This window comes from Dendrobates tinctorius, unplaced genomic scaffold (genome assembly GCF_039654945.1).
Source record: "Dendrobates tinctorius isolate UK_male_01 unplaced genomic scaffold, ASM3965494v1 ptg000045l, whole genome shotgun sequence".
In the NCBI taxonomy this organism is placed as follows: Eukaryota; Metazoa; Chordata; class Amphibia; order Anura; family Dendrobatidae; genus Dendrobates; species Dendrobates tinctorius.
This window is the reverse complement of record NW_027361713.1, coordinates 809969-835320: the sequence shown is the minus strand read 5'-3', so window position 1 is coordinate 835320 and position 25352 is coordinate 809969. Positions and strand designations below refer to the sequence as shown.

At 45.6% G+C, this 25352-nt stretch overlaps 1 protein-coding gene across 7 annotated transcripts in view; it reads left to right on the top strand.

Annotated features, from left to right (window-relative positions):
* Positions 1-25352, top strand: part of DCAF6 (DDB1 and CUL4 associated factor 6) — a 569725-nt gene that overhangs the window by 191582 nt on the left and 352791 nt on the right. For all 7 annotated transcript variants that reach the window (XR_012232231.1, XM_073575570.1, XM_073575573.1 and 4 more), the window contains exons 10-11: positions 13372-13485; positions 15034-15210. Coding sequence is in view for 6 of the 7 variants with exons in the window: in XM_073575570.1 (XP_073431671.1) it covers positions 13372-13485; positions 15034-15210 (291 nt within the window). In the remaining variant the exon portion in view is untranslated. The remainder of the gene's footprint in view (positions 1-13371; positions 13486-15033; positions 15211-25352) is intronic.

Genomic DNA, 25352 nt, shown 5'->3' with positions numbered 1-25352 from the left:
ATTAAAAAATATTTTTTTTCTTATTTTTCTTCTCAAAATTTGGGGTGTGTCTTATAATCCGGAGCGTCTTATAATCCAAAAAATACAAAGTTTCCTTGCTTTTCTTGTATAGATGGCTATAGATCTTTGTAGAGCACCACTCCATGGGAGACTGCAATTTAGGCTGAGTTCACACGTGGCGTTTTTTTTGCGTTTCCGCAGCGGTTTTAACCGCGAAAACGCGAAAAATAAGCATCCCATGCATTCCTATGGGATTCCGCAATGCTGTGCTAATGCTGCAGTTTTTACCGCGGCGGAATCGCTTTGCGGTAAAAACCGCAGCATGCTCATTAATTTGTGGAATCGCGTCGATCCCGCACCCATAGGAATGCATTGTTCCGCTTACTTCCCGCATGTGGCTGTGCACACCATGCGGAAAGTAAGCAGAACAATTGCGGATGGTACCCACGGTCCGGAGGAGAGGAGACTGTCCTCTGGGCTTTGGGTACCATATCCCTGTAAAAAATAGAATTTAAAAATAAAAAATATTGTTATTCTCACCCTCCGGCGTCCCGCGCAGTCTTCCCGCCTCTCTTCACGCTTTCGTTCCCAGTAGTCCTTTGCGAAAATGCCCGCGATGGCGTCCGTTCTCGCGGGATCGCGAAGTCTCGCGGTCATTCGCGCGACGTCATCGTGAATTACCGCAAGACATCGCGATCCCACGAGAACGGACGTCATCGCGGGCATTTTCGCAAAGGATTACTGGGAACAGCTGCGCGGGACGTCAGAGGGTGAGAATAAAACCATTTTTTTTTTTTTTTTTACATTCTATCTTTTACTACTGAGGCCGCACTTGATGAGTGACCAACCTGTCAGTCAGTTATCCAAGCGATGCTACAGATCGCTTGGAGAACGCTAGCATTTTGCAAGCTAATTACGCTTGCAAAATGCTAGTTTTTCCGCGGGAAAATCGCATTTTAAATTCCCACGATTTTCCCGCGGAAAAACTAGCATTTTGCAAGCGTAATTAGCGTAATTCCGGACTGGAATTCCGGAATTCTCGCGGTAATTTCCGCGAGAGTTCCGGTACGTGTGCACTTAGCCTAACAGTAAATACTGTAATAATGCAGTATGTACCATAGGTTTAATTGCTTATCGTAGGTTCAAGTAAAACAATTTTTTTTCAATATTTAAAAATGTAAATAATTCCCTCCCCAAGAAAATATAATTAAATTAATAAATATATCTTTGGTATCGCCACTTCCAAAAAAGTTTCAATTAAAAATGAATTAGCCCACAAAGTAAACGTTGTTACGCGAAAATAAAAATAAAGCCAAAATGCCTGAATTGCATTTTTTCCAGCCACAACACAGATGATCAAAACGTCATATGTGCCTCAAAATGTTTTAGATGAAAATGTCTGCTCCCCAGCTCCCGATTTTTATTTTTTTCACCGTAAAAAATATCTATGCAAGTTTAAGAATGCCGTATTCATACTTGTCTAAGGAATAATTCTTCCACGTTATTTTTAACATACAATGAATGACATGAAAGTATAGGAGGAATTGCATTTTTCTTTTACTGTTTTATCCCTCTTTTAAAAGCTATGTTGACAAAAAAAAATATAAAATATATGGCAGTTGGAAGAAAAGGAGGAAAAATATTAAAAAGCAAAAACAAAAAGTTGCCTGTTATTTCAATATTTAAAGAGTAACCATTGTTTTAACCTTTATTTCATAAATCAATGCTACACATGATAATAAACTTTGTAACATGTTAACCTAGATATTAAGGTTGAAGGGAGACTTTAAGTCCATCTAGTTCAACCCATATCCTAGCCTAACTTGCCCTAACATGTTGATCCAAAGGAAGGCAAAAAAACCCATGTGGCAAACAGTAAGCTTCACATTGGGGAAAAAAAATTCCTTCCCGACTCCATATACGGCAATCAGACTAGCTCCCTGGATCAACGCAATATTAAGGAAACTAGTGTATATACCCTGTAATATTATACTTTTCAAGAAAGGCATCCAGTCCCTTCTTAAATTTTATTAGGGAATCACTCATTACAACATCATAGGGTAGAGAGTTCCATAGTCTCGCTGCCCTTACAGTAAAGAATCCACGTTCTGAGTCTGCTTAAACCTTCTTGTCTCCAGACGTACAGGATGCCCCCTTGTCCCCGTCACAGGTCTAAGAGTAAAAAGATCATTAGAAAGATCTTTGTACTGTCCCCGCATATATTTATACATTGTAATAAGATCACCTCTAAGCCTTCGATTTTCCAAATTAAATAACCCCAAGTGTAATAACCTGTCTTGGTATTGCAGACCCCCCAGTTCCCTAATAACCTTGGGCTCTCTTCTCTGTACCCGCTCTAGTTCAGCTATGTCTTTCTACACCGGAGACCAGAACTGTACACAGTATTCTCAGTGTGGTCGTACTAGTGACTTGTATAGAGGTACAATTATGCTCTCCTCATGAGCATCTATGCCTCTTTTAGTGCATCCCATTATTTTATTTGCCTTTGCAGCAACTGCCAGACACTGGCCACTAAATGTGAGTTTGTCGTCCACCCATACACCCAGGTCTTTTTCAGTGACAGTTTTGCTCAGTGTTTTACAATTAAGCACATAATTATACATCTCGTTCGTTCTACCCAAGTGCATGACCTTTCATTTATCCCCCATTAGAGCTCCTTTGCCATTTATCAGCCCAAGCTTCTAGTTTACATAAATCCTTTTGTAATATAAAATTGTCATCCTCTGTATTGATTACCCTGCAGAGTTTAGTGTCATCTGCAAATATTGAAATTCTACTCTCTGTGCCCGCTACAAGGTCATTAATAAATGTTAAAAAGATGCGGGCCCAATACTGACCTCTGTGGTACCCCACTGCTAACCGTGACCCAGTCTGAGTGTGCTCCATTAATAACCACCCTTTGTTTCTTATCCCTGAGCTAGCTCTTAACCCACTTACACATATATTCCCCTATCCCCATTGTTCTCTCTTTATGTATCAACCTTTTGTGTGGCACCGTATCAAAAGCTTTTGAAAAGTCCATGTACACCACGTCCACTGCATTCCCTTGGTCCAGTCCTGAACTTACCTCTTCATAAAAGCTTATCATATTAATCTGACATTAACGGTCCCTTGTAAACCCATGTTGATATTGGGTCATAAGGTTATTCTTCTTCAGATACTCCAGTATAGTATCTCTTAGAAAACCCTCCAGGATTTTACCCACAGTTGAGGTTAAACTTACTGGCCTATAATTTCCAAGTTCAGTTTTTGTCCCCTTTTTGAATATTGGCACCACATTTGCTTTACGCCAGTCCTGTGGTACAGACCCTGTTATTATGGAATTTTTATAGATTAAAAATAATGGTTTATCTATGACTGTGCTTAATTCCTGCAGTGCTGGGGGGTGTATCCCATCCGGGCCCAGGGATTTGTCTATTTTAGTGATTTTTAGACGCCACCGTACTTCCTGTTGGGTTAAGCAGGTGACATTTAATGGAGAATTTTTATCACTGATCATGTTATCCGTCATGGGATTTTCTTGTGTAAATACTGTTGAAAAAAAGTCATTTAGCATATTGGCTTTTTCCTCATCCTCATCCACCATTTCACCCAGACTATTTTTAAGGGGGCCAACTGTTGTGAGTTCATTTTTCGGTCCACCAGTTGTGAGTTCTCCTTCCAGGCTCCCTCTGGTGGTAACTGGAGGTAGTGAGGCTGATTTAATCAGTAGAAATTTGCCACCTGATAATGAGGATGACGATTGGACCTCAGGAATCTCAGACTGGATTTAAGACAGCCGACGCCCTAGTCTGGTGCTGGTGAGTCCTTCTGGCTTGTCAGGTCTTGGTTTTCAGCTCTGTTCCAGTCATCTAAAGCTAAGTTTTTCTGCTAATGTTCACACTTGATTTTGTTGGTCTTTTCAGTTTTTTGTGTGGTCAGCCAGCTCTGGCTGGGGCTGCGCTAAATTTCCATTCTTATTTATCTGTATTTGCCAATTTGCTTTTTGTCCCTTATTAGATTGGCCTCTTTTTGCTCTGTCTCAGAATATTTCAGAGTGCTGATATAGTGGGAGAAGTCTAGTGACTTCAGGGTTAATTTTGCTATCAGAAGTGTTGGACTTTATTTTTGTAGGGTTTTTTGCAGATTGCAGACAGTGTCTTTCCTTTCCTATCCTTTCTAGTTAGTTTGTGCCCCATTGTTTGCTCAGCCTATTTTCCTGCCTGTGTTTGTGCTTTAATCTTGTTTCACCGTCAATACATGTGTGGGGGCTGTCTTTCCTTTGGGGTTTGCTCTGGGGCAGTTAGTTTTCCCCTTTTCTTGCTTCAGGCTTATTTAGTCTTCCGGCTGTGACGAAGCGTCTAGGACCAAAGTAGGTACGCTCCATGGCTGCTGCTAGTTGTGTGGTTAGGATCAGGGATCCGCAATCTGCATAGTTACCAACCTCTCTTGTTTTCTGTGACTTAGCTTGTTTTGTTTTTTTCTCCTCGGTGACCCATTCATAACAGCCAACACTATCATTTTTTAGCTTCTTACTATTTATGTAGTTAAAGAATATGTTGGGATTATTTTTTACTTTCTCTGGCAATGAGTCTCTCTGTCTCAATCTTTGCTGTCTTGATTTGCTTTTTACAGAATTTATTTACTTTTCTGTGTTTATTTAATGCCTCATCACTACCTACTTGCTTTAATTCTCTAAATGCTTTCTTTTTGTCAATTATTGCTCCCCTTACAGCTCTATTTAGCCATAGTGGTCTCCTCCTATTTCTAGCATGTTTGTTCCCATACGGTATATATTGTGCACAGGTCCTATTCAGGATGCTAATAAACGTCTCCCATTTACTTTGTGTATTTTTATGTCTCAGGATATCGTCCCAGTTAATTGCACCAAGATCATCTCTCATCCATTGGAAATTTGCTTTCCTGAAGTTATGTGTCCTTGTGACCCCTCTACTACACATCTTATTAAAGGATACATGAAAACTTATTATTTTGTGATCACTATTACCCAAGTGACCTTCATCCCTCATATTTGATATGCGGTCTGGCCTGTTGGTTAATATTAGGTCTAGCAGTCCCCCCCCCCCCCCTCTTGTTGGGTCCTGAACCATTTGTGAAAGGTAATTGTCTCTCATAGTTGTCAAAAACCCATTACCTTTGCTGGAACTGCAGGTTTCGGTTCTCCAATGTATTTCAGGGTAGTTGAAGTCCCCCATAATAATGACTTCTCTTGAATCGCAGCTTCATCTATTTGCTTTGTGAGGATATTCTCCGTTGCTTCCATTATTTTTGGAGACTTATAGCAAACCCCTATCAGTAATTTATTACTTTTTCCCCCTCCCCTTATCTCCACCCACAGAGACTCTACATTTTCATTAGATTCATATATATTATCATGCAGGATGGGTTTTAAGGATGATTTTACATATAAACACGCCTCCCCCTCGTTTATTTGTATGGTCATTTCTGAACAGACTATAGCCCTGTAAATTAACAGCCCAGTCATTGCTCTCATCCAGCCATGTCTCAGATATTCCCACCATGTCATAATTATGTTCCAACAAAATTAATTCCAATTCCTCCATTTTGCTGGCGAGGCTTCTGGCATTAGTATACATGCACTTTATGTATCTCTCTGTACGTCTATTCTTTCTTAAATTATTAACTGTTCTAACCCCACCTTCATTATTTGTGCTCAGGTCTTTATCTGCAATGTCTTACCCTCCTATAAAAGGAATACCCTCCCCCCCAGTCTCTAGTTTAAGCACTCCTCCAACCTTCTAGCCATTTTCTCCCCCAGCACAGCTGCACCCTCCCCATTGAGGTGCAGCCCGTCCCTAGCGTAGAACCTGTAGCCAACTGAGAAGTCGGCATAGTTCTCCAGGAACCCAAACCCCTCCTTCCTACACCAAGTCCTGAGCCACTTCTTAACCTCCCTAATCTCCCGTTGCCTCTCTGGCGTGGTCCAGAAAGTATTTCTCCCTCACCCATGACAGCACCACGGAGAGAGGGGGTCCGCCCATCAAGGACAGGAACCTACAGACAAAAGAGCGGCACCTCTCCTCCGCCCCCCCAGTTGGGTTCCTGTCCTTGACGGGTGAACCACGGCAGCAGGAGCGCAGCACTTACCGGGGTGAAGATCCGGGACCGTCCCGTCCGCGGTCAGACAGCGGGGAGGCCCCTGTCGCGGCGGGGTCGGTTGCCGAAGCCGCCACCGCTGCAGCTGAGGGGCTGTCCAGGGTGAGCGGGCGGCGAGGACTGGGCCGCCGCTCCGGGAGGATTAGGGGCCGGGGGACGCCGGTATAGGGGCAGCGCCGGGTACAGAGGTGTACCAAGATGGCGCTGCCCCGGAAGTAGAAGGAGGAACTTCCGGGTCCCCGCGGTCGGCACATGCGCAGTGCGCACTCCCCGGGGGAGGCAGCGGTGCAGGCCGGGAAATCAGGTGACACCAGGGCGGTTTATTCAAATTTGGAACGCTGAAGCAGCCTCAGGGCTGGAAGCGTTCAGGCGTGATGGATAGCTACCAGCATGAGGAGCTACAGCAGCCTAAGCAGCAGCAGCAGCAACATAGGCAGCATCACCAGCACCGCCAAAAGGATAAAGACGGACGGGAGAGCCGGTCCAGTAGTCACTCCACGCAGCATTCAACTGCAAGGAGCAAGTCACCTGCCGTGGATCGCCCAGTGAGGGATTTGGATCCACTTCCAGAACCGGTACCTGCAACCGCTCATGGGGGGTAAGTGGATCTTCGTGAATGTTCCCCATTGTAATAGACTTCTTTCCCTTATCAGGGAAAGAAGAGAGAAAAAACCAAGAACAGGGAATGCCCCACCTGTAGGAAACCATTACCAACGCCCTGGGAGAAAAAAATTGTGTGACTCCTGTATACAGGAGGTCCTCGGCGGTGAAACCCCGGATCATGCCGCAGACCTAAGGGCGGTAATCCGCGCAGAAATTCAGAGTGCCCTTTCATCCAAAAAACGGGAAAGGAAAGGAAGGAAGGGGGACGTGGTAATAGAGTCCCAATCAGAGAGCTTATCGTCAGGGGAAGTCACCTCCCATACTGTAAATACCGACTCGTCATCCTCCGAAGAGGAGATGGAAGGTCGTCCTTGTTTCCCCCTGGACGAAGTGGATGCCTTAGTAAAAGCGGTAAGATCCACTATGGGGGTGGAGGACCCCCGGACTGATAGATCAGTCCAGGACATTATGTTCGGAGGACTGGGTCAAAAGAAACGGAGGGTATTTCCGTTAAATAAGAACGTCCAAGGCCTCATAGATAAAGAATGGGAAAAACCGGATAGGAAAAACTCTACGGTTCCTTCCATCAAAAGAAAGTACCCATTTGATGAGGAGGCATCCACATCGTGGGATAAGGCCCCCAATCTAGACGTGGCGGTAGCCAAAGCTTCAAGAAGGTTTGCACTCCCCTTTGAAGATATGGGTACCCTGAAAGACCCGTTAGATAAAAAAGCGGATACCCTACTTAAGGGCACCTGGGAATCAGCAGGGGGAAACATCAGGCCGGCGGTAGCGGCAACCTGTACCTCCAGAGCTCTTATGGTATGGATAGACCAATTGGAGAGACAGATAAGGGAAGGAGTTCCCAGAGATAAAATCTTGGAATCCATGCCAATGATAAGAGGGGCGGCAGCCTTCCTGGCCGACTCTTCGGCTGATTCGATAAGATTGTCATCCAAAACGGCAGCCTTGTTGAATGCAGCTAGAAGAGCTTTATGGTTAAAATGTTGGCCTGGGGATCTCCAGACAAAAATGAAGTTATGCGCCATTCCCTGTGAAGGGAAATTCCTCTTCGGGGAAACTTTGGATGACATCCTCGAAAAGGCAGGCGACAAAAAGAAAGGCTTCCCAAACCTAGGACCAGTGAGCGCCACGGGCTTTAAACGGTCCTTTCGGAACAAAAAGTTCTTTCAGAGGAGACCCACGAGAGACCAAAAATGGGAAGACAGAAGAAGGGACAGGGGGTTCATCTTCGGTAACTCGTCCCGGGATAAAAAACCCGCCAAGTGACTGTGGGCCCAGGGTGGGAGGGAGACTAAGTTTTTTCCTCCCAGCCTGGGAGAAAATATCCAACAATCCCTGGCTGATAAATCTTATAAGATCAGGATTAAGGATAAGCTTTTATTCTCTCCCGCCGCAAAAATATATAATTACCCCGATAAGGTCGTCAAAAAACGAACAAGACGCCCTCGAAAAGGAGGTCCTGAGTATGTTGGACAAAAAAGTCCTACAGGAGGTTCCCCCACAGGAGAGAGGCAGGGGGTTCTACTCGCCTCTCTTCCTAGTAACCAAACCAGACGGCACCTTCCGCACCATCATAAATTTAAAAAGACTGAATTGCTATGTCAAGAACGAAAAATTCAAGATGGAATCGATCAAATCGACCATCAAAATTCTCTTTCCGCAATGCTTTATGGTGGTCTTAGACCTCACCGATGCCTACTACCATGTCCCCATTCACAAAGAATCCAGGCAATACCTCAGGCTAGCAGTCTCGATAGCAGGAGAAATAAGAGAATTCCAATACAGGGCCCTGCCATTTGGGATCTCAGTGGCTCCACGGGTCTTTACGAAATTGGTGGCAGAGATGATGGCTCACATAAGAGAACAGGATGTTCTGATAGTGCCATATTTGGACGACTTTTTAATAGCGAGCAACTCAGGCCAGAAATGCACAGGACAGAGGGACAGAGTGATGAGCACTCTAAAAAATCTCGGGTGGCTTCTGAACCTGAAAAAGTCAAGGCTGGAACCAAGGAGAGTCCAGGAGTTCCTAGGCCTGACACTGGATTCAAACATCCAAGTGTGTTACTTGCCAGATCACAAAAGGGACAGAATCATTCATATGGTACAAAAAGCGAGGCAAAACCCTTCTATGACACTAAGACGAGCAATGTCCCTGTTAGGGTCCCTCTCTGCATGCTTGCCGGCGGTCCAGTGGGCACAAATACACATGAGGGATCTGCAGTGGGATGTCCTGACCAACCAGCGGGCTTTAGGAGACCACTTGGAACATCATATTACGCTAGATTCAAAAACTATTCATTCCCTAGCCTGGTGGGAGGACAAAAACAACTTGTCCAAAGGGATTCCCTGGGAGCCCAAGATCACACATGTAATTACCACCGACGCCAGTCCGGTGGGATGGGGAGCACACATGGGCATCAGTGTGGCTCAAGGGGGATGGAGAGGTCAAGAACTAAAAGCCTCCTCGAATCAAAAAGAACTGCTAGCAGTAAATTATGCCTTGAGTCACTTTTTGCCAGCATTAAAGGGCCATCATGTCCGGATATTCTCGGACAACCGAGTAACAGTGGCCTATATAAACCACCAGGGGGGAACCAGGTCCAGAACGCTAATGGAGGCATCCTCCGAGATATTCAGGTTAGCCAAGGAAAACTTACTGTCCCTATCGGCGCTACACATACGGGGAGTGGAGAACGAGACAGCAGACTTTCTGAGCCGTACCCAACTACATCAAGGGGAGTGGGCTCTAAATCAGTCTGTTTTTCAGAAGATTGTGGAAATGTGGGGAACCCCAGACATAGACTTATTTGCAGACCCCAAAAACAAAAAAGTGGAAGCATTCTGTTCTCTAAATCCCAAAGGGAATCCTCGGACCCTGGACGCATTTATGCTCCCATGGACACGGGGACTACTGTATGCCTTCCCACCGACCATTCTCCTCCCGGCGGTGATAAGGAAAGTCAGGGAAGAGGGGGCTCGGGTAATACTTATAGCCCCTTTCTGGCCAAAAAGAACATGGTTTTCATGGCTCAGAATAATGTCAGTAACCGACCCCTGGGTTCTACCAGATCTCCCCGACCTCCTATCGCAGGGTCCTGTGCTACACCCCCAAGCAGTGAACCTCCATTTAACAGCATGGAATTTGAAAGGTCACTGCTGAGGGGGAAAGGATTTTCAGAAAATCTAATTTCCACGTTGCAAAAAAGTAGAAAACCAATTACAACCAAAGCCTATGGTAGAACCTGGAGGAAATTCCTATCCAGTTCGGGGGCAAAGGTTCAGGATGGAATACAAATGGATAAAATCCTGGAATTCCTCCAAAGGGGGTTAGAACAGGGACTAGCGACTAACACACTGAGGGTACAGGTAGCGGCCCTAGGCGCCCTCTATAATCAGGAGGTGGCGAGCGACCCTTGGGTATCACGGTTTATGAGGGCTGCAGCCAGGTCTAGACCAATAGCTACCCAGAAAGTACCATCATGGGATCTGAACTTAGTGTTGTCAGCCCTAACAGGACCCCCATTCGAGCCTATCCAGTCAGCTCCACTAAAGACCGTATCATTAAAAACAATACTGATAGTGGCCCTAACATCTGCTCGCAGAGTGAGTGACATTCAAGCCTTATCGGCAATACCCCCATTCATTAAAATTATGGAGGATAGAATTATATTGAAACCTGACCCTGCATATTTGCCCAAGGTAGCAACACACTTCCATAGATCACAGGAGGTAGTCCTTCCTTTCTTTCTGCCCAAACCCTACGAATAGAGGAGAGGAGAAATTTCACACATTAGATGTGAAGAGGTGCTTAGTGCACTACCTAGAGGCCACCAAGGGATGTAGGAAGGAAGGATCTCTCTTTGTGTGTTTCCAGGGACCTCGAAAGGGGCTCGGGGCGTCCAAAAGTGCCCTGGCATACTCATGCAGCGGGAATACCATCCCGGAGGGTCTAAAAGCCCACTCTACGAGAGCAATGGCGACCTCATGGGCAGAAAGATCAGAGGTATCAATAGAGTAGATCTGTAAGGCGGCCACCTGGTCAACACCTTCTACCTTTTTCAAACACTATCGCCTAGATCTAGCCTCTGCGTCTGACCTGACCTTCGGGAGAAGGGTCCTTCAGGCGGTGGTCCCTCCCTAAGCTACCAATCTCTGAAATTCTCTCCGTGGTGCTGTCATGGGTGAGGGAGAATAGCTTAGTTACTCACCGATAACGGTGTTTCTCGGAACCCATGACAGCACCCGCTTAATTCCCCCCCCTTTTTTCACGTGTGCGGTGAGCACGATTTAATGTGTGTAGAGTGTGTTTTTTAGACACGAGGCTTCTCTATAAGTATACAAATTATAATGTTATGTATATACTTTTGTTGTTAATTAACCGGGAGACCCTCTGATGCTCTGTAACCAACAGGGGGGCGGAGGAGAGGTGCCGCTCTTTTGTCTGTAGGTTCCTGTCCTTGATGGGCGGACCCCCTCTCTCCGTTGTGCGGTCATGGGTTCCGAGAAACACCGTTATCGGTGAGTAACTAAGCTATTCCGAAAATACCACCTTGGAGGTCCTTGCTTTAAGCTTGCAGCCTAATTCCCTGAAATCATCTTTAAGGACCTTCCACCTGCCTCTACCTTTGTCATTTGTGCCAATGTGCACCATGACTGCTGGATCCTCCCCAGCCCCTCCCAGTAATCTGTCAACCCGATCAGCGATGTGTCTGACTTGAGTGCCAGGTAGGCAGCACACCATTCAACGATCCCTGTCTTTGTGACAGTTTACCCTATCTGTTCCCCTAATAGAATCTCCCACTACAGCACCTGTCTGGCCTGCCCTGCTCTCCTGTTTCCCCCCTCACTGGAGCAGACACTCCTCCGGCTTTCAGAGGACATGCCTTGCTGCAGCAGTACTACTTCTGCACTGACTCTCCCCTAATCTGCCAACTTAGCAAACTTATTGGGGTGTGCCAGATCAAGACTAGCCTCCCTGGCACTCTTCCCTCTACCACGACTTCTAACTTTCACCCATCGAGCTGCTTCACTGTCCTGCAGCTCCAACCTAGCATCCCCCCTCCTCTATCCCATTGAGCGTCTGCTCAGTGAGCAGAAGACTCCTTTCCATATTGTCTATGGATTTCAGTGTTGCCAGCTGCACATTTAGATCCAGTATCTGGGCTTCCAAATGCAAAACGTGCTCACATCTCACACAGCAGTGTGCACCCTCGACCGACTGTTCAAGGATTTCATACATGCGGCAAGATGTACACTGGATGGCATTGGCAATAGTGGAGCACATCCTAATGGGGATTGCACCAGACAGAAAAGATAAGCAAAAACAAATAAAAAGTATTAATAAAATATAACAGCAATTCAGTAATACCTCCCTTGGAAACTCCCTGAATCCTAAGTCACTGAATCACAAGTCTCACACTTACCACAGTTTGCACTTACACTCAGGTCACACTCAGCTCATTCACACTCGTTCAGGCAGAAGATTTAAAGAGATTTTTTTTTTCCCTTTTACCAGCAAACCAACCTGCTGCTCAATGCACTTCCAAAAGGAGTTGAGCCCCATCCAGCTGCCCCTTATAAACCCTTTATTATGAACCCCCACCCTTAATTAACCCCTTGTGAATATAGTTACACCTCAAGATTGAAAGGGAACCTGTCACCCTCTTTTTTTTTTTTTTTTTTTGACTATCAGCTGCCGGCATTGACATCAGGGGCTTATCTACAGCATTCTGTAATGCTGTAGATAAGCCCCCATTGAAACCTGAAAGATAAGAAAAACATGTTAGATTATACTCACCGGAGGGGGCGGTCCGGTCCGATATGTGTTGCGGTCCGGACCGACGCCTCCCATCTTCATACGATGCCGTCCTCTTCTTCCCTTCCTGTAGTGGCTCCGGTGCAGGCGCACTGCTCTGCCCTGCCCTGTTGAGGGCAGAGCAGAATACTGCAGTGCGCAGGCGCCAGACCTCTCCCGACCTCTCCTCGACGCCTGCGCACACAAATTGAACAGGCAGAAAAGCACTCAGCAACTCACAATTCAGCAACTTACACCAATTCACACAGATATTTGTTAAAGGTTTTCCAAATACCTCTTCACTGAATCACAAGTCACACACTTACCACAGTTCGCACTTACGCTCAGGTCACACTCGGCTCGTTCACACTTGCTCAGGCAGAAGATTTAAAGAGGTTTTTTTTTTCCCCCCCCACCCTGCTGCTCAATGCACTTCTAAAAGGAAGTAATTTATCTTATCAGATAAATCTGCTTCTTTCTCTGCCAGGATTGATCATTTATTCTCAAAATTCTCAATTCCTTGGTAAAATCTGTATTCAGTGAAGACAGATTGTTACATTGCAGATAGATTGGTAGAATATTATCTTTAGCATCTGTTATCTATCTCTCTTCACTGAACACAGATTTTACCAGTGAATTGATCGTTTTGAAAATGCACGATCGGTCCGGGTGGAGAATGCAGCAGATTTCTCATAAGGTATATTACAAAGTTTCCGATTTTCTTGTGTAAAATTGATTTACAGTCTGTAATAAATTAAACTGACAGTTATTTTTACAGATATTTGCCATAAATGTTTTATTACTTCTAGGTGATCAGGTGACTAATGCTTCCTTAATGCAAAGAATGTCTGACATGCTTTCAAGATGGTTTGAAGAAGCAAGTGAGGTTGCACAAAGAGGTAGAGGAAGAAATCAAAACAGAGGTAAATACCCAATCAAAACAATATCTGTAGCTACATTTATTTCCAATATCCACAGGAACATTTCCCTTCAATGAGAAAATGCATAAGGCCTGTCCATACTTAACAAGACAGGTGAGATAAAAACTCCCAACAAACATAAGCATTACAAAATTCTAGGTACCAACTGTGGTCTGCTTAATTACATGCATCAAATGTTTTATTGTGGGGGGTCCCGTTTCACATAGCGACGCTCCAGCAATCCCGACAACGATACGACCTGGTAATGATCGCTGGTGCGTCGCTACTTGGTCGCTAGTAAGCTGCCAAACAGGCAGAACTCTTCAATGAAGCAGCAACGATACGGCGATCCGTATAATGACCTCGGCGGTCGTTGGTACCTTGTCACACAGCAGCTATTCTGATGACTCACATCTGCTTCCCTGAGTTCTGTGTCGCCAACGAGGTCGCTCATCAGCGTCAAACACAGCAGATGCATGCTGGCCAGCGGGACCGCAACGATCAAAAAATGTCCCAGGACATTCAAGCACGATCAGAGATATCCAGCGGGGGATCACATCACAAAATCTGTGATGTTTCAACGATCTCGTTATGTGAGACGGGGCCTTTAGTGAAGCAATAGGAGTTGTCTATGACATTGTTAGGGTGGTTTCACATTAGCGTTTAAGGCCGCAGCGTTGGCCTGCGCACGGCCGCCGCTAAGCCCCGCCCCCTGCCGCGCCTCCGCCGGTAGCTCCGCCTACGGGCGCATGACGCTGCATGCGTCCCCTATCTTTAGCACTGGGGACGCAGGCCGTGCGCAGGTATGTGTTTGGCGGCGCATACGTCATTTTGACGGTGCGCCTAGCGCATCAAATTGCAACAGGTTGCGTCTGGCGCTGGTCGGCACACCCGTCAAAAGGGCGCATGTGCTGCCAAACGCATACCTGCGCACAGCCTGCGTCCCGAGTGTCACTGTACATTTCTAAATATAATTAGATAAGGGCTAACCCATTTAGTCTACACACTAGTTTAGATTAAGTCGGGATCCATAGCCCCCATTCCCTCTCACTGAACAGTGAAGAGAGCTTTGCAGTTGTCCATCATGTGCAATGACCTCTCCATTCAAGGTGTGTAGCACTGATACAGACCACAGCGTATTGTGTTTGTCTGTTTTCATCTAATAATTTTTTGGAGTTGAAATATCTCTTTAGCAAAAAATCATTAAGCTTTCTGTTATTCAGCTTATATTCACATGTTGCAGTCATATCACATTTTTTTGCAAAGTGTGAATACATGGTTAGGGATCAGTGGGACATCATTAGAATGTTCTCCAATAAAGCCAAATAAATCAATTAAATGGAAGCAATAATTAAGAGTCCATCAACAGCAGTCCCTGAAACTCAGCCAGCCTTCTCTGTTTATGTTAAGCCCACAAACAGTGCATTAACCAGCAGTTGTTTAACTTCACAATTGGGTAATATGACTGCTGACATGCAGCTGATCAGGACCAGCTCCATGCTATAAAGTTGCTTATGCACTGTAAGTAATGATATTTTCTCCACATTGCAGGTGGAGTGCAGTCAAACAGCTCAGTTTCACAGTCCACAAACACAAGTACAGAGCCACAAGCATCAGCAGCATCAGGTCTGTCTAATGTGGATGCACCTCCCAGTAATCTTGGTGAAAGTTCATCTGCAGAAAATATACAACAGTCTTCATCGTCAGAACAGTCTAGTGCTCCTTCGGGTAAGCATATCCTATACAAATGAACATAATTTAAGTCTGTTATTTCCCATTTTTGATTTCCGAGTTGTTGGAGGGTAAAGTACATTATGATGCTAGGAGTCCGAGTTACCACCTTGATATTTATACATTTTTTTCTAAATATATTCTCCTGAAACCAGAGACGTTCCATATTTTACGAACATTTGGAAAACTTTAATGAACCATAATGAATATAAGTTATTAACCCCTTTATTCCCGAGGGTGGTTTGCACGTTAATGACCCAGCCAATTTTTACAATTCTGACCACTGTCCATTTAAGGTAATAACTCTGGAACACTTTCATGGATCCCGGTGATTCTGATATTGTTTTCTCGTGACATATTGTAGTTCATGATAGTGGTAAAATTTCTTTGATATGACCTGTGTTTATTTGTGGAAAAAAAAAACAGGAATTTGGTGAAAATTTCATAATTTTCCAACTTTGAATTTTTTATGCCTTTAATTCACAAAGATATGTCACACAAAATTCTTGATAAGTAACACTTCCCACATGTCTACTTTACATCAGCCCAATTTTGGAACCAAATTTTTTTTTTTAGGAAGTTATAAGGGTTAAAAGTTGAACAGCAATACAATTTTTTTTTTTTTAGGGACCACATCACATTTAAAGTCACTTTGGAGGGGTCTATATGATAGAAAATACCCAAAAGTGATACCATTCTAAAAACTGCACCCCTGAAGGTTCTCAAAACCACATTCAAGAAGTTTATTAACCCTTCAGGTGCTTCACAGGAATTTTTGTAATGTTCAAAAAAAAAAAAAGTAAGGAGAAATTAAACCTCAAAAGTTGTTGCACAATTTGTCCTGAGTATGTTGATACCTCATATGTGGGGGTAAACCACCGTTTTGGTCACATGGCAGAGCTCTGAATGGAAGGTTTGACTTTTTCAACACAAAATTGAATTAAGAACGGATGCCATGTCGCTTTGGAGAGCACCTGATGTGTCTAAACAATGGAAACCCCCCACAAGTGACAAAATTTTGGAAACTAGACACCCAAGGAACTTATCTAGATGTGTGCTGGGCACTTGACAGAAGTTTATAATGTAGAGCCGTAAAAATAAAAAAATTACTGTTTGGGCGTGCGACAGAGCTCGGAAGGGAAGGATAGCCTTTTGACTTTTTCATTGCAAAATTGGTTGGAATTAAGAACGGACACCATGTCACGTTTGGAGAGCCCCATGATGTGCCTAAACAGTGGAAACCCCCCACAAGTGACACCATTTTGGAAATTAGGCCTCCTAAGGAACTTATCTAGATGTGTGGTGAGCGCTTTGAACCCCCAATGCTTCACAGAAGTTTATAACGTAGAGCCGTAAAAATAAAAAATTATATTTTTTTCACAAAAATCTTTTTGCACCCAATCAATTTTTTATTTTCCCAAGGAAAACAGGAGAAATTGGGCCCCAAAAGTTGTTGTGCAATTTCTCCTGAGCACGCGGATACCCCATATGTGGGAGAATACTACTTTTGAGAAACAGTGCAAACCTCAGAAGGGAAGAGGCGCCATATTGGAGTTCAGACTTTGCTGGAATGTTTAAAGGGTGCCGTGTCACATTGACACAGCCCTTGAGGTGCCAGAACAACAGAAACCCCCTATATGTGAACTCATTTTGCAAACTACACTCCCCAATGAATTCATCTAGGGGTGTAGTGATCATATTGACACCACACGTGCCCCACAGAATTTTATACCACTGATCGGTGAAGAAAGAATAAATTACATTTTTACCTCTAAAATGTTGATTTAGCCCCAAGTTTTTAAATTTTCTAAGTACTAATAGGAAATATTTTTACAACAAACTGAGGCCCATTTTTTCCTGAGTGTGCCAATACCCTACATGTAATGGGCAACTATTTTTAAGAAACAGTGCAAAGCTTAGAAGGCAAGGAGCACTAGATTTTACTGTTATGGTTTGCAGGTGTAATGACTCACTGGGAGAGCCCATGAGGTGCTAGAACAGCAGAACCCCCCATAAGTGACCCCATTTTACAAACTACACCTCTCAATGAATTAATCTAGGGATGCAGTGATCATATTGACACCATGGGTGTGTCACAGAATTTTATACCATTGGACAGTGAAGACTGACTACATTTTTATCACCAAAAATTTGTTTTCACCAAAGATTTTACATTTTCACACATTTTCACACAAGAAGTGAGTAAAAATGGCCCCAAAATTTATCACACAATTTCTACTGAACGTGGCAATACCCTATATGTGGCTATACAGTACTACTTAGCCATACAGAGAAACACGGGAAGAACGGAGCGCTATTTGCCTATTCAAGTGAATGGGTCTGTGCACATGTCAGTGTGTTTTCACCGACCTTGTGTCCGTGGGCAAAACATGCTGATGTGTCTGTTTTTCAATATCAGCACGGGACACAAAATGTCCCGCAAACATGCATACGCATAATACACATGGATGTCATCCATGTGACATGCATCAACTGTTCCCCAGTGTCGGGTGCTGAGCACGGCTCTCATCATTCTGCCCTGCTGTGCCGGTGATCGACGCGAGCAGGGGAGAATGATGAGTTAAGCCCCCCGTCAAGTTTTGTGACGCAAAAGCGATCTCACCAGCGACATTTCTCAGCGACCGGCACCCCTGCCGGGTATCGCTGATCGTCCTGGAATGGCCAGGACATTTTTTTGATTGCTGGTCTCCCGAAGGCCAGCCCGCATCGATGCGTGTGACAGGCGGGAGATCAGCGAGCTGGCGCTGGTAACTAAGGTAAGCACAGGGTTTCTAAGCCGCGCGCAGCGCTTAGAAACCCGATGTGTACCTTAGTTACCAGCGCGCTGGTGCAGGGAGCTGGTAACCAAGGTACACATTGGGTTTCTAAGTGCGGCGCGCCGCTTAGAAACCCAATGTGTACCTTGGTTACCAGCTCCCTGCACCAGCGCGCTGGTAGCTAAGGTACACAGTGGGTAACTAAGCGACATGCGTCGCTTGTTACCCACGTGTCGCTGGTGCTGATCGCTGCTGGTGAAGCTGCCTGTTTGGCAGCTCACCAGCGATCATGTAGCGACACACCAGCGATCCTGACAAGGTAATATCGTTGTCGGGATCGCTGGTGCGTGGCTAAGAGACAGCAAACGGCAGATTATGGGACTATTACTGCTAATAACAGTGACAGCAGGAGCAGCTGATGGCGGCAGCCTGCACTATAAATAAATAAATAATGAAAAAAATGACGTGGGTTCCCCTGTATTTTCCAGGTCACCAGCTGACAGCACCATGGAGGGCGTCCTCCTTATCCACAGTGAGACAGGAAACCACGAGAGTTTAAAAGGACCCTCACCCTACCACCCTTTAGTGTTTTTCCTGTACCACTGCGGATAGGAACGGCGAGAGATCCAACCGTTCTGAGCAGATGGTGTGGATCGGGGGGGGCCCAGCCTTTCCCTTCCCACCTCAAGACTTCTGCAGCTGACACCCGCCAGAGGGTCCCTCAGTAGACCCAGTGTAGCACTGCTCCTGGGGAGTGGGGTTGCTTCCTCCTGGCGGGGGCTCTCGACTCCAGGCGACACCCCTGATGTCCCTGACCTGGGCCACCTCTATGGAAGGCCGCCATTCCAGCACGCGGGTCCCTGGGATGGACTACCACCACAGGGCATCCCTGCACATCGGGTACCGCAGCTCCCAGGACGTGGCGCGTCACTTCCAGGTCGCAGCCAGCGGCAGGACGCAGTGCGGCCGCGTCACTTCCTGGTCATGGCCAGCAGCAGGAGGCGGGGCGGTGTCTCCTCCATAGCAACAGAGGAGTATTTCCGGAACATGTCTGTCAGCGCGGCTTGGCCAGAAACCAGGTACGCAGTACATCAGGCGGTATAGCAGCCCCGGGGCAGCCCTCCCTACCCAAGAGTATGGAGGCACAAGCTAAGACAGAGATGGGGCTGGAGAGCCAGGGTCACGTAAGTTCCCAGTAAGGGTTACTTCAGAGCCCCAAACAGGCCAAGCACACAGGACTCATATATTATATATTCCAGGGGGGAACCTCCACCTCAGCAGAGAAGGATTCCAAGAGGTCGGGGAAGGAGAAGTGCCCTATTTGTACAAAAATGCTAAAAGACACTTGGCAAAAACCCCTCTGTGACACATACACCTGACTAATCGTGGGGGAGGAGCAGGCTACACATGTCTAACATGAGGTCTATTATAAGAGAGGAGGTGCAGGCTTCGGTGTCAGGCCTTGTTCCCCCAGACCACGCAGTTGAACCCCCAGAGATCCAGGAAGAGACCAAGAGAATCGGACACCTCGTCTGAGAAATCCTGTCCGAATCAGAGCTGGAGGAGGAAGAAACAAATAGAGATCCTCCAGAGAAAGGGAAAAAAATCTTTTCGTCCGGGGATACTGACTAGCTCTTGGGAGCAGTAAGGCAGATTGAGGAGCCCCCAACAACTGTCTCAGTTCAAGACGAGTTGTTTGGGGGGTTGTGTTAGCAGACCTCAATGGTCTTCCCAGGGAAATCACATATACGAGCGATGATCTTAGAGGAATGGGAAGATGCAGAGAAAAGACTGACTATCCCCAGAGACTTTAGACTTTGCCTACCGGTTTGACCCAGAGGAGGTCAATGGCTGGGAAGACATCCCCAAAATAGACATCCTGGTAGCGAAGGTGGCCAAAAAGACGGCTATCCCCTTTGAGGACTCCTCTAACTTAAAAGAGCCTATAGACCAAAAAGCAGACGGGCTCTTAAAGAGGGCCTGGGAGAGTTCAGCAGCAGTCATATGCACCAATATAGCTGCAACGTCAGTATTATCTATGGGTAGATTGTCGCGTCCGTCTGCGGGTCTGGGCTGCAGACAGACAGCGCCCCGAGTAGCACCGACACCCTTTACCCCTATACAGGGATCTGGATTTACTGCAGAGCCCAGGAAGCGCTGTCTGAACAGGAGCAGAGTGCCAGAGCAGAACGGTCGCAATAGAACAGCAGGAAGGGAGCCAAAAATGGAGTCGGAAACCAGGCGAGCAGTGGAGGTACAGAAACGGCAGAGGCAGAGTCGAGAGTCCAGGCAGAGGTCAAAAACCGGGAGAGTAGCGGAGGTACAAAATCGTCAGGCAGTAGAGGGGGTCAGGAATCCAGGCCAAGGTCAGCGTCAGTAATCAGGAGAAATGCAAGGTACAAAAACGGCAGGCAACAGAGTAGTCAGAAGTTCAGGCTGAGGTCGGAGTTAACGATAGGCAATCACAAGTAACACGTAGGGGAACCAAGAATATATCCGGCGGCTTGCAAGCCCAGTCCCAAGGTATTTGAGGGATCAGGTCGTCCCTCACAGGCTCCCGGGCTGGTGATGTCATCAGGACCGCCCCCAGGACCAGACCTGATGATGATGCACCAGCCCCTTCATGACTGACAGAGGAGCGGAGTCTGCGTCCAGTAGACGCCTGCGCAGAAGCCCTTTCATTGTTGCCGCCCTCACTCGGGCGCGAGCCACGGCGCCTCCTAGTTGTTGAGGGCGGAACAGCAGGCCCCGAGATCGACGACGACATGTCAGTCCGGCGCCTCCTGGTGGCCGAGGCCTGGACAGCAGGCCCCGAGCCCCTAGGGCGGCGTGACAGTCCGTCGCCTCCTAGTGGCTGAGGGCGGAACAGCGGGCCCCGAGTCTGACGGCGACGTGACATAGATGATCTAGAGGAGCATCTTACAGCCAGAACTCCGAGGGAAACTATATTAAAATCCCTTCCCTTAGTGAAATTAGCAACTGGGTTTCTGGCCAATGCCTTGGCAGAGTCTGTTCGCTGCCAAAAATCAGTCCCTCTCCAATGCAGCCAGAAGAATCATCTGGCTAAAAAGTAGGTCAGGGGATATGCAATCAAAAAACAAACTTTGCTCAATTCCTTTCTCGGGGCAGGGGGGTGAGATTTCGGGCCGGTCCTCGATGATATTTTAGAGAGAGCCTCAGACGAAAAGAAATGGTTTCCCGAAAAGCACAAAAAATATCAGCCCTTTCGCAGACCCCGGTTTAATCAAAAAACGGACTACAGAGGGAAAGGGAAATCGGGAAGATGGAGCAATCCCACAGGGGAAGAGAGCAGGGGTAGAAATAGAGATACCATCTTCTCTGGCTCGGGGTCGAGTTCCCGAAGGAAATGTCGCCACCAGAGTAGGAGGGCGATTGGTCGGTTTCCTAGAAGGCTGGCAAGAGACTTCCAACAGCCCTTGGGTTCTGCAGGTCATCTCTCAGGGATACAGAATAGAGTTCGACTCCCTACCTCCGGACAGGTTTCTCATAACCATTTCCTGTCTTTGTTCAGCCTCCCCTATGTGGTCGGATATTCTGGACCTCCTAGGGATGGCTGCAATCGTTCCAGTACCCACTCGAGAAGAAGGGAGAGGACGCTACTCTAGCCTCTACTTGATAAAAAGCATCTGGGGAAACCAGAACTATAATAAATCTCAGACCCCTAAACAGATGGTTAAGATACAAGAGGTTCAAGATGGAATCGATAAGATCCACGATTCCCCTCTTAGGGAAAGGGGTGGTAATGTGCACTCTAGACTTAAAGAGTGCATATTACCACGTGCCAATCTACCCAGACCACCAAAAATACCTCAGATTTACAGTCGAAAAGGATGGCAGGATCTACCACTATCAGTTTCGCTGCCTCCCCTTTGGGCTAGCATCAGCCTCCAGAGTCTTCACAAAGCTAATGGTGGAGGTAGTGGCCTACCTAAGAAATCTGAGAAAAACAGTAGTTCCCTACCTAGACGATTTCTTGATCGTAGCAAATTCGGTAGATCAGCTCAGAATCGACTGTCAGTCTTTGATCTCCACACTGCAGAAGTTAGGCTGGATCATAAACTCTGCAAAATCAGACCTAGTACCCAAGCCAAAAATAAAATTTTTGGGAGTCATGCTAGACTCGAGGGCAAGAAAGTCTTACCTACTGAAGGAGAAGCAAGCCAGCATGAAGGAAAAGATTTGTCAGTTCACAAGGAACCAGCCAGGTCTCTATTCGGAATGCGATGAAGATCTTGGGTCTAATGACTTCCTGCATTCCCTGCATGAACTGGAGCCAGTTTCATTCCCGGGAACTGCAGCAAGCAGTCCTAGCATCCTGGGACAGAAGGCAGAGCTCCCTAGACAAGAAGATACGGCTGTCCCCTTGGATCAGGAGATCCCTGTATTGATGGACCATCCTGAGAAATCTAAAGGCCGGTGTCTCATGGGTTCAGTCTCCGGAGGTCATAGTCACCACGGACGCAAGTCAATAAAGAAGGGGTGGACACATCCAAGGAAATACTACCAGGATGGAGTCCGGAGGACAGCAGGGAATCCTCCAACTTCAGAGAAATTCACGTGGTCTGGAAGGTTCTATCTTCCACCCAGTCCTTGGTGAGAGACAAACATGAGAAGGTACTGTCAGACAATACCACGACGGTAGCCTTCCTCAGTCACCAGGGCAGTCCAAGACACCCAGCACTACTAGCGAGTCGAATCTTCAGATGGGCAGAGAGGGAGAGTCTCTCAATCTCAGCGGTACACCTGGAGGGTACCAGAAGCCAGGTCGTGGACTGCCTCAGCAGGAGAAGAGCAAACAAGATTTCAAGGGCAGTGAACATATAATTATAGGTGGCCCTGACCCATGGTGACCACCCCATAACATGCACTAGCTGTGGAAAAACTCCCAATACTTTGTATACAAAAACACATGGAGTAAAGACATCCACCAAGAAAAATATAAAAAATAGTTTTATTCTGAAAAGTTAATAACATAGACAATGAAGTACATAAAGACGGGTCACATAATAAAAGAGCTCCATATGATAAGTAATTCAGGTACAGAAAAAACACACATGTAGCAATACTAACAGCAATGGAATGTGTATAATGGATATGCAGAGATAAGTAAAGTGCCAGTGCTTAAAGTCTTTCTTTCAGATATCCAGAGAATCCCACAAAGTGACCCCCTCACAGTAATAAACCATCACAACATAATAGCTCAAAATCTTAGTCTGGAGGCCACATAATGAAAAACCTGTTCAAAACCACTTACCCATAGCTAATTAGTATGCCACACGTGTAGCCCCTACGCGCGTTTCGCTTGGGCTTCGTCGGGGGGCTGTGATGGCATGTTCTGTCCCACTCTCCCTTATATCACCCCATCACAGCTGTGGAAAGTCATCATAGATGGCGCATGTCATCACAATGGGACCCGGAGTTCGCGTCAATAAACGGCGCCAAAATGGCGGTGCGGCTCACCCAGAACGACTGGTGACGTCACTGAACCGCACACGTCATCAAACGGCGCCGGAAGTGGCACGCCGGTTATCTCAATGTGTAGGACATGCGCACTGATGATCTCCCAGAGCTGATCACCAGAACAACAGGTGAAGTCATCGGACCGCCCACACAATACAGCGGCACCTAAAGATGACGCATCCATCGTCTCAGGATATGCGTTCTACCCATCTGGCGGTGCAATCTAGCAACTGGAATCAAAAACAAATCCAAAGGCGCATCTCCAACAACAATACAGGAGATCTATACGCTATGAACCAATGCAATATTATATGCACCGCTGAACAAGATATAAAGTATAATATTCACAAAACAGTAACGCATCAGTGCACAATTAGCCCAATCCAGACCATTATAGACACGAAAAACAAAAAATATATATATATGAGAAATAAAAAATAATAAATAATATAAAATCTAAGTGTTATATACATAAGTGTATGATACCATATGCATTAGAGACACGAGGTGAGAAAAACCTCAATATGTATGAATACAGCTTTTTTCACAAAAATATCCCGCAGGATTATACAATAAGAAGGTGAAAATCTGAAGTGAAAAAAAAAAAAAAATATATATATATATATATATATATATATATATATATATATATATATATATATATATATATATATATATATATATACAGTATATATAATGTGAAGAAAATTCATTTAGAATATAAATCAATACCAAAGGTGAAGTGAAAGCGTAAAAAGTGAAATACAAAAAAATAAAACATATTCAGACCACTATAAAGTGGAAACTATACCAAATAGTGCAAAACTGAGAAAAAAAAACAAAAAAACACATGTGTACATATATATATAGAAAGGTCGTGAATATATGATCCAGGCGCTCCAACATGTGTGAAAGTCTTCTTCCCGAAACCGTTGCTCGATGTCAGGGGTCCAAGAGGGAGGATGCTCACAGATACTCATTCTCATATGGCAATAAACTATAAAAGACACAGAACATACAAAATAAAAATAAATCCAAAAAACACAAATGTTATAAAAAGGAGGAAAAACTAATTTGCTCGTTTAAGCCTTTCGGTGTTACAGTGTCCAGAACTGCAATCCACTTGCATTCTCTCTGGGTGAGGAATCGCACCGCATCCCCACCTCATCATTCACATCTTCGGACGGCTCTAAAACCTTTAACATCAACATGTTCATTACATGTACAACTACACATGTTGTTTACTACGCAAAGTGCAAGTGTAACCTAATATATGTAAGATTAACATCACGTGAGTTACGAGTAAGGACACGTGAACACGTTAGGGACATTATGGCCGCCCGTGATGTGGATGATGTTGGTGGACTCAAGTCGCTTCCCCGGCACTTCAAACTGAGACATAACTGTAATCCAAATGACTTGCAGATATATGGGATTGACTGTATCCAATTGGGTATTAGAGGTGGGGATGCGGTGCGATTCCTCACCCAGAGAGAATGCAAGTGGATTGCAGTTCTGGACACTGTAACACCGAAAGGCTTAAACGAGCAAATTAGTTTTTCCTCCTTTTTATAACATTTGTGTTTTTTGGATTTATTTTTATTTTGTATGTTCTGTGTCTTTTATAGTTTATTGCCATATGAGAATGAGTATCTGTGAGCATCCTCCCTCTTGGACCCCTGACATCGAGCAACGGTTTCGGGAAGAAGACTTTCACACATGTTGGAGCGCCTGGATCATATATTCACGACCTTGCTATATATATATATATGTACACATGTGGTTTGTTTTTTTTTCTCAGTTTTGCACTACTTGGTATAGTTTCCACTTTATAGTGGTCTGAATATGTTTTATTTTTTTGTATTTCACTTTTTACGCTTT